General features: G+C 40.0%; 2 protein-coding genes across 2 annotated transcripts; both read left to right on the top strand.

The window, feature by feature from the left end:
• The first annotated feature begins 1,966 nt into the window (after positions 1-1,966).
• LOC137796332 (rano class II histocompatibility antigen, A beta chain-like) lies at positions 1,967-7,245 on the top strand. The gene is made up of 4 exons (XM_068594214.1): positions 1,967-2,057; positions 5,125-5,415; positions 6,046-6,321; positions 6,401-7,245. Exons 1-4 carry the CDS (start codon positions 2,003-2,005, stop codon positions 6,523-6,525), a joined length of 747 nt encoding a protein of 248 aa, XP_068450315.1. The 5' UTR covers positions 1,967-2,002; the 3' UTR covers positions 6,526-7,245.
• A 301-nt stretch (positions 7,246-7,546) lies between these two features.
• LOC137796846 (ciliary microtubule inner protein 1-like) lies at positions 7,547-9,578 on the top strand. Its single transcript, XM_068595054.1, has 4 exons — positions 7,547-7,739; positions 8,351-8,432; positions 8,665-8,760; positions 9,331-9,578. Exons 1-4 carry the CDS (start codon positions 7,681-7,683, stop codon positions 9,484-9,486), a joined length of 393 nt encoding a protein of 130 aa, XP_068451155.1. The 5' UTR covers positions 7,547-7,680; the 3' UTR covers positions 9,487-9,578.
• The last annotated feature ends 643 nt before the right edge of the window (positions 9,579-10,221 follow it).

The following is a 10,221-nucleotide window of genomic DNA, read 5'->3' as shown; positions in this document are numbered from 1 at the left end:
AATGCGTCATGCTTCACAGAAAGGAAACACATGAAACCTGCAACTTTGAACACGACGCAGCTCCTCCTCCCATAGCTCCTCCTCCCATAGCTCCTCCTCCAATAGCTCCTCCTCCCATAGCTCCTCCTCCAATAGCTCCTCCTCCCATAGCTCCTCCTCCCATAGCTCCTCCTCCCATAGCTCCTCCTCCAATAGCTCCAAAATCATCAAATCATCAAATCATAGGCATGTGTCTGCTGACATGTGACCCTCATGAGGATCAACGGTTTGGATGAATGAATGAATGAATGAATCTTGATATCCTTCAATCTTCTTCCTTCTCAAACACACACACACATACACTCACACACACTCACACACACATATACATATTCACATACACACACACACACACACATACACACACACACACACACACACACACACACATACATACGTACACATACACACATACACACATTCACACACATATACACAGATATACACACATATACACTCACACAAACATACATACACACATACATATACATTCACACACACACACACATACATACAAACACATACACACATGCACATACATATACACACTAAAAGACAGATATACAAACACAAACACCCACACGTACACACACACACACACACACACACACACACACACACACACACACACAGCACATCCCTGCACCCCGCTGATACTTTGATGACAGTAATGTCATCGCCTGGTGTGTGTGTGTGTGTGTGTGTGTGTGTGTGTGTGTGTGTGTTCATGTTGTTGACAGAGAGCAGGTGAGTGCACGCTGCCCCCTGCTGCTGGTCGTCTGCACTGCAGAACTACACATCCTCATTCTTTACTGAGAGAAATACTCTCTGACCGCTGAAGCTCAGCGTCTCCAACCAGAAGTTGTGCTCAGGGGTCAAACAATTTACATGTCGACAAGCTTTGCTCTCAGTTGTTCTGCTTATTTTACTAATTCTACAGAATGAACAACAGAATAAAGTCACAACACAGTACAGCACATATGATGTAAATGATTTATGCAATGAGGAGAAAGCAGGATAATTATGGAAACATTCATAATAAACAGCAGCAGTGGATATAAGAGATTCATTTCCACAGTTTTGGGCCCAAAGCCTCCAACGTGAAAACCCGAAACAACACGATGGCATGAAGCGATCAAGAAGGAACAGGAAACACTGACAGGAAACACATGCAGTTTCTAGAATAACATATTCAAATAATGCAAACAAGGCTTTATCTAAAGTTAACTTTTAGATAAATCTACAGATGCAAACAGACAAAAGAAGTAAAATAAACACCTGAGTGTGTATTTGGGATGTTTTCCTCAAAACTGACCATGAAAAACTGTGTTGCTGTCTCCCTTTAAATGGATTTTGCCTTTTCTATGAGTTAACATTGACCTCCACTTAATGAAATAATACTTCAAAACAATGTAATAAAGGAAATAAAGCCCACACGAGCTGTACATACAAACACATTGTGTGGCTCTGTGAGGGTTTTGATGAAGTAAAGAGGAACGAGCCATTACTTTTTTTCTTTGTGTCTTTCTTGGTGTTTAGTTTCAGCTTCCTGTGTGAAGTATAACTTCACTTTTAGGATCAGAGCTTTTTGAAACTTGTTCGTGAAAGTGGTGACTCACGACGAACTGAACTCAAAACATTCCATAAACGTCCACTTCCCGTCCTGGACACGATAAAAAAAAAAAGCTTTAGTGGATGTCAAGCTTTGTTTATTTTAAAATGCACTGATAAAAAAAAATCGTGCTAATGTTTTTGTTGGAAATGTCCCTTTAAAGTGCACCCTGATGTTGAAAAATTGCTGTAAATGTAATATTTGGGTGGAAAAGATGAGATTAAACACATGTTTTTTTTTCGAGGATCCGGATCAAAAGTTTCAGTAACTGTAGTCGAAAAGAAAGAATCATCCGCAAACGCCCATCAGCGGTTGAAGCCGCAAACAATCAGGTCTAACTTTGGCTTCGACATGAAATCCTTGCCGTACCTGCTGTTCCTCTGTCTCTCCTCCTGGTCGCCGGTGGGTGAGTCATTCTACTTTGTTTCCCTTCATGTTATTTGTAGTTTTATTTGTAGGCAAAGCAAGAAGTTGGGTTAAGACACTGACAGCAACAACTCAGAGAGTCACATGTTAAGGAGCTACTGAGTGCAAAGTCCTTTTTTTTATGCACAATGTGATTAACAGGAAAGACTGAATAATACAAATCTTGACTTATAATGCAGGGCAGACTTTAAAGGAGCAAGAGAAGAGTTTGAAGGACATTGGTCACTTACAAGGGCAACAAACCATGTGTTGAACGTGTGTCTTGGTTTTGGTATACACCTCCCATCCCACTCACCATGCACCTGCATTCTCTCCCCTGACCACCAGGGGATGACTCCTCTGGTTGTATAGAAGTCTATGCTTCATGTGTTAAAGCTGCATTCTCTCCCCTGACCACCAGGGGGCGACTCCTCTGGTTGTATAGAAGTCTATGCTTCATGTGTTAAAGCTGCATTCTCTCTCCTGACCACCAGGGGGCGACTCCTCTGGTTGTATAGAAGTCTATGCGTCATGTGTTAAAGCTGCATTCTCTCCCTTGACCACCAGGGGGCGAATCCTCTGGTTGTATAGAAGTCTATGCTTCATGTGTTGAAGCTGCATTCTCTCCCCTGACCACCAGGGGGCGACTCCTCTGGTTGTATAGAAGTCTATGCGTCATGTGTTAAAGCTGCATTCTCTCTCCTGACCACCAGGGGGCGACTCCTCTGGTTGTATAGAAGTCTATGCTTCATGTGTTGAAGCTGCATTCTCTCCCCTGACCACCGGGGGGCGACTCCTCTGGTTGTATAGAAGTCTATGCTTCATGTGTTAAAGCTGCATTCTCTCCCCTGACCACCGGGGGGCGACTCCTCTGGTTGTATAGAAGTCTATATAAGTGACTCTACTTCTCTCTTCATGTATTCCCTCAGTAAACATTGTAAACATGAGTTTATGTCTCAATCTCTAGTTTCAAGTCTTCTTCTATACAGCATTGTGTTCATTTCGTACATTGTGGTCGTTCAGAGTCAAACAGACCATAAATCAGGTGACTCTTTAGGGGCGGGGCTACAAGGTTATTGGCAGGAAGCCCGGCTATGTCGACAAAGAAAGGAGAAACTCTGATAACAAACACACACAGAGTAACTTTATCTTCTTTCAGGTCGAGGTTGCTGAGAGTTGTTTGCTGCTTTACAAAAGCTAAAAAGGTTAAATGCAGCTCCTCAAATAACATTTTTATCACAGTTTGCAGAATCCAGATGTCAGGCCGGTAACAACAAGCTAACAGAAGCTGCAAGAAGCAACGAAGCAAAGAAAGACGAACCAAAACCGACCGAGTCAAGACGCACTATAAACACATGAGAAATGAATCCAAGAACAAGACACAGTTGACTGCTTTTTATTTTTTTTAACTTTAACTATCCACTAAGTCACTAAAGCACGTTTAGTGTGTTTAATAGTGTGTTTTTCTCTTGCCACCTTTTTAACTCGAGTAGATTATCTGGGGCGTATTATTAGGCCGTCTTAGTTCTTTTTTTTATGGTTTTTTGTTCACACTCCAGTGATTTGAATGAGGAAGTTGAACTCCGCTGGCCACAGAGTCACAGAGTGAAACTTGACCCTACATGGTCCTTCAGTAAATATTTTTTTCTGATCCAAAATGTGTTTTAAAGTGTTTTGAAGAAAACATTCACTGCTGGACAAACCGGCATTAGTGTATCTAGCTTGTAACTTTGAATCTGATGGGGAAGAAGCTCAACAGATTTTTAATTTGATTTTTAGTTAAAGGAGGTTTTTTTAAGTCCCGGGGGAGAAAAATGAAGACGAACACAACTAACCAGAGAAATGTGAAAAAGACAAAAGGAGAAGCAGCAACTTAACATACTAAATGCTTAAATCTTTTTTGTTTTCAACACGTCTTCAGATAATTATGGAAGCCCATTCGCGCCACAAAAAAAAAAATAGGACCAAAAAAAAAAAAATTTCAACTTTTTTTTTGTTGACTTTTTTTTTTGTGTCCACAAAAAAAGTTAACGAAAGAAAAAAAGGCCAACCAAAAAAAAAAAAAATAATTTTTTATTTTTTTAAATTAAAACTTGACTATTGTCAAAATTGTCAAAATTACAGTTACAGCCTAAATATAACTGTAGCTAATATATGAACACACAAAGTGCACTGTTGTCCTGCCATTGATCATTTTTAAGAACTGAGTAAAATGCAAAGTCCACACATATATTAAATTAATTATTATGTATTTCCTTAACTTGCAAGAGCAGGAAGACTTTAAAGTAACCATCAACAGGCTTACGGGTGGTTGACAATGCCAAGTCATCTTTTGGTAAATAACAAGAGCACTTGAATATAAAAAAGTGCTTACAATGTTAATTTAAAAGAATACGTGAAACAAGATTCTTTTTTTGCGTAGACTAAGTCAACAACAAAAAAAGTCAACGAAAAAAAAAAAGTTTACGAAAAAAAAGTACATTAATTTATTTTCCTAATTTTATTTTTTGTTTTTGTTTGGTCCTAATTTATTTCATTTTTTTGGTCCTAATTTTTTTAAATTATTTTTTGGTGGTAATGGGCTTCCATAGATAACATCATGTTGGATTGTGAATAACATTCACATTTCTGCTACTAGATCCTGAAAAACGTTGGATTTAACTAACAGACACATCCACGTAACCATACGGGCTCATGGGAGTCCAACAAAACAATACACATCATTCATAACCCCAGATTAGTACCGATAAAGTCAAAAAAGGGCGGACTCTTCTGACTCATCAAGCCTTCCTGGTCGGCCCACATTTCAACACACAGCAAGGGTGGTAACCGATGAACATTTCGATACCCAGCATGCCCAAATCGGCCAATGTTTTGCCATGAAATAAGTAATTTTTCCATTTTTGAACCTAACGACACCATTTTTTGACTGAAAGTCCTTCCTCACATGCCAATGCTTTGTTTTATTGTGATTTTAAACACTGAGAAACCTACTGTCTTTGCACAAATAAAGAAATATATACTGTTGAAAGAGCAAAACGTATAGTTCTTCTCTTCTCACCGTTCAGATTGTGCCGCTGATGGAAACGGGTACTTAATGTACGCCGACTTCTGGTGCGACGTGCGGTCCACAGAGCCGCAGCAGGTGGAGTACCTGATCGACTGGTACTTTAACAAAGAGTACATGATGCAGTACAACAGCACAGTCGGGGACTGGACGGGCTTCACTGCGGCCGGGCTCGTCACCGCGTCGCTTTTCAACAAGGACGAGCACGACGTCCTGCAGAGGAAAGTGGAGAAGCAGCTGATCTGTGTCGACCACGTCGCGATGGTTTTGAAGGTCATTGAGGACAACATCGGTAAATATTCAAACACTGGATTACACGATCTATATTCAAGCTCATGTCTGTGTTTGGAGTACAGACACGTGGTTAGCGTAGCTTAGCGTAAAGACTGGAAGCAGGCGGAAGCAGCTAACCGGACTCTGTCCAAGGTTTTTAAGATGCAATATTCTCTCTGGGTTGCTGCAGTTTTTTAAATCTTCTGCAGTCGAAGGTTTCATGGTGGTCCACCAAAAGGGGCGGGGCATCACCTCTGTTTAAGCCCCATGGGGAAATGTGTTGTCGGAGTAGCAGTTTACAAACACAAAATAAAATAAGAGGGATGAACGATGTACACCAAAATAAAAATTTTATTTTTTTTTAAAAATTTAAAAAAAATTTCAATTCAAAAATATGACTTAAATAATTAAAAATGTAAATAAAAAAAAATATATAAAAAAAATAAAAAATTAATAGCTGGGATGAAATTAAAGATATTTAAATATATAAATATTTAAATAAATTGTCTGACATAAATGTATTCCAATTACAGAATATTGATGAAAATGTCATTTTCTGAAGAAACTCTCTCCAAACAGAACAACGGTGCTGCTGCCTCTCAGATGGTGGACGTCTCTCAGTTAAAAACTCTCCACTTTCTGCTTACAGTCGAGCCCAGCGTCACCCTGCTGGAGACCGCCGGCCGCGGCCCGGACACCATGCTGGTGTGCAGCGCGTACGACTTCTACCCGAAGCTCATCAGGGTGACGTGGCTCCGGAACGGACGGGAGGTGACCTCGGGCGTGACCTTCAGCGACACGGTGTCCAACGGAGACTGGACCTATCAGCTGCACTCCTACCTGGAGTTCAGGCCCGGCCGGCGGGACCGGGTCAGCTGTACGGTGGAGCACGTCGGCCTCAGCGAGCCCAAGATCTACCACTGGGGTAAGGAGGCGGGGCTACGAGTGTAATGTACGTATAATGCACATATAACAGACGCTTCTCGTTCTTATTCTTGTTGCAGACTCTTCCGTCGGTCGCTCTGAGGTGGGCTTCGTGGTCGGCGGCGTTGGCGCTCTGCTGTTGGGAGCCGTGGTTCTGTCCTCGGGCCTGATCAAGTACAGGAGGGCGAGTTCAAGCCCTTTGTGAGCCGACGAAAAATTCGCCGTTAGAATATTGTCAACTGGACCCCATTTCAGTCGTTCAATAAAACTTTATTTACATAGCAATATATCAAAAGCCAAACAGTGAACTGCAGTCGGCAAGCTGAGGTCTGCAAAGATCTGACCTCGCTAATAGAACTTTTACTGTCTCTGTAGGGGAATTTGCGTCAGACATGGCTCCACTTGTCTTGTGGGGTACCGCAGGGCTCGGTCCTGGGGCCCCTGTCACTCTTAGCTCCGCAGTTAGGATTGAATTGTGTCCAAATTGCAGCGTTAGATGTGGAAGTGGTGAACTTCAGCCTCTAAAAACTCTAGTGGCCAAGATGAGTATTACAACCACAACAAACACTCCTTAAAATATGTTCACCAGCTCTCACAGTGGGAAAAGTAACTAAGAAGAACTCTTTTAGAAGGACGTGGCTGTCTTTAATTTCCTATTTCCAAGTCCAAAATCTACATACTCTGTGAACAAATGTAGAGGCCGTGTGTGTGTGTGTGTGTGTGTATTTGTGTGTGTGAATGTGCACGGGCCGTGTTTTCATTTATTATATTTCCGTGTTTTCTATTTGTTTACTTCTTCTTTGTTTTTGTGTTTCCTCTCATGTTTTACTTTAAGTTGTCAGTTTGCTCTACTTTCCTGTCTCTTCATTACTATTGCAAAGAAATCAACACACACATTACTTGTTTTATGATCCCTGTACGTCATATTGTGCAAATTCTCTAATAAAGTATATTTAAAAGAAGAAGAAAAAACAATATTTGCAAATAAATGCAAGAAAATGTGATTTCAAACTGATTAAAATCACTTGTGTAAGTCACTGGCAGCCGGTACGGAGGAAACATTTTCAGCCTGAACCACAGCAGCATGACACTCCCCCCCCCCCACACACACACACACACACACACACATACACACACACACACACACACACACTCACACACTCCTGGACAAGGAGAGAAGTGGTGTGTAGCTGGGAAAACTCCGTCTCCATGGCGAACGGTAAACAGGTCTGTCAGTGTGACTTACACACAGGTGAAACATTAGCCGGACGGAGATAAAGACTCTCCCTCACACACGCACACACACACACACACTAACACACACACACCAACACACACACACACACACCGGTCCGGACAGATGGCGGATTCACACCGAACATCAGAACCCGTCAACTTTGTGCATCGGGATGAAATCTGGTAAAACTGCTTCACTCTTTATCAGAATCACAAATTATTATATTTTTAAATGATAAGATGTGTCTTCCTGCTTTAACTGGTGTCATGATTACTAATATTACTTGTTTGTGTTGTTCCTGGTTGTGATGTCGGAGGGGATTCTAAAACGTTCTTAAAACGTTTATTTTGTTTTAAACAATACACGTTTTGTTTTCCTTTATGCTTTTTGGGAATGACTAGTGCATTAGTATAATATTATTATTATTATTATTATTATTTCACTCACTTCATTTATTTTATTTTCATCTTTATCTTGATTGCGTTGGATATGAAATGTGCTACAATACGACTTATCATACAGAGAAAAGGTGCCTTGTATTAATGGGAGTTGCATCAATCATTTTAATTAGTATATATATATATACAACATTTTTTTGGATGAAATTATTCACTATTTGTTGTGCAGCAGTAACATAACAATATTATTCCAACATAACATATATTATATTGTTATGGGTCTTTTTAAATTGGGGATATAATCTCATACAATGAAACTGTGTGTGTGTGTGTGTGTGTGTGTGTGTGTGTGTGTGTGTGTGTGTGTGTGTGTGTGTGTGTGCGTGCGCGTGCAGGAAGGCACATTTAAAAGTTGAGAAGGATTCGGCCAAAGCATGGCCCGAGAAGTGGGGCTTCCTGAAAGAGGCCTACATAGAGGTACGCAAACAGACACACACACACACACACACACACACACACACACACACACTCACACACGCACACACGCACGCACACACACACACACACACTCACACAAATACACTCACTCTGCCCTCTAGGGTTGAAAAGGTAGAAGTGCACAAGACACCACAAACATACACTGAAATATGGAACAACAAAAGAAGAGAAGAAAAGAAAAGACAGCTGTTGTTTGTTTCATGTGTTTCAGTGCGAGAGGGAGAGTATGAAGCTGAAGGAGGCGTACAGAGCGAAGCATCATCAGCTGGATGCTCGACCTCCGACCCCTCCAGAAGAACACATACATGTAATCTATCTGTTCATTTATGTATCTATCTGTTCATTAATGTATCTATCTGTTCATTTATGTATCTATCTGTTCATTAATGTATCTACCTGTTCATTAATGTATCTGTTCATTTATGTATCTATCTGTTCATTTATGTATCTATCTGTTCATTAATGTATCTACCTGTTCATTAATGTATCTATCTGTTCATTTGTGTATCTATCTGTTCATTAATGTATCTATCTGTTCATTAATGTATCTATCTGTTCATTAATGTATCTATCTGTTCATCAATGTATCTATCTGTTCATTAATGTATCTATCTGTTCATCAAGGTATCTATCTGTTCATTAATGTATCTATCTGTTCATCAATGTATCTATCTGTTCATTAATGTATCTATCTGTTCATTTGTGTATCTATCTGTTCATTTGTGTATCTATCTGTTCATTTGTGTATCTATCTGTTCATTTATGTATCTATCTGTCCATTAATGTATCTATCTGTTCATGTATGTATCTATCTGTTCATTTATGTATTTATCTGTCTGTCTATCTGTCTGTGTATCTGTCTGTCTGTTTCCTTCAGCTTGGACCCCCTCCTCCATTTCCTCGGACCTCTCAGGGCGTGGTCGGTTGGCGTTTGGGGCACTCGCATCTTGAGCTGGAAAAGTATGCCCCGGTGCATCGTGGGAAGTGTAGTTTTATGGAGGCGCTGGGCTGGCCTTTCGGTTCTTGCAGCTGAGTGGACGCCACCGTTCTGTGTCTTCTTGGTTAATTGCTGACTCGTGGAGCTACAAAGATGCAGCATTAAATAAAGACAATAATGAACATCAATCATGACATTATATATTTTTGTTTTAAATAATTCTATTGAATGGTCCTGGAACTGTTTTTTTAAAAATGTCCTTCCACAACCTCAGGGGTCTGAAACTGAAGCCAAAGTATTTTTAACTTGCATTATGTCTAATGGCCACCAGAGGGCGACTCCTGTGACAGCACGTCACAGTCACAAGAGTGGACTTTAGTGGTGGAAGAAGGAGGAGATAGATCCGTCCTAAATACATCCACATACAGTGTTGTTTTTATTTGTATGTATTTTTAATTTATGTACCAAAAGGTGACTACAAACTAGATTTGGTTGCACAAACCTGTTGTACAATGAAGGTAAATGAATGTTGTAATATTAGTATTATTATGTTAATACGAATCAAAATTGACTCAACAGATAACATCACTTTTGATTTATCGGGATCTGCAAGGTAACTTAATTCATCAAAAAAGTGGACTTTAAAGTAGGACACAATAAAAATAGTACAAAAGTACCTTTAATTTGTACCTAAGTACAGTAATTATGTACTTAGTTATTTATTACTACTGGAAACAGGTACTATACTACTATTAGAGGATGTTATATGTGTCGAAAATATACTGAATTTAAAATTAAATAATAATAATAATTAGATTTGTAAATATAAAT

This window comes from Clinocottus analis, unplaced genomic scaffold (assembly GCF_023055335.1).
Source record: "Clinocottus analis isolate CAN_PGR_092001 unplaced genomic scaffold, fCliAna1.0.p SCAF_3, whole genome shotgun sequence".
In the NCBI taxonomy this organism is placed as follows: domain Eukaryota; kingdom Metazoa; phylum Chordata; class Actinopteri; order Perciformes; family Cottidae; genus Clinocottus; species Clinocottus analis.
This window is presented reverse-complemented; position numbering and strand designations above follow the sequence as displayed.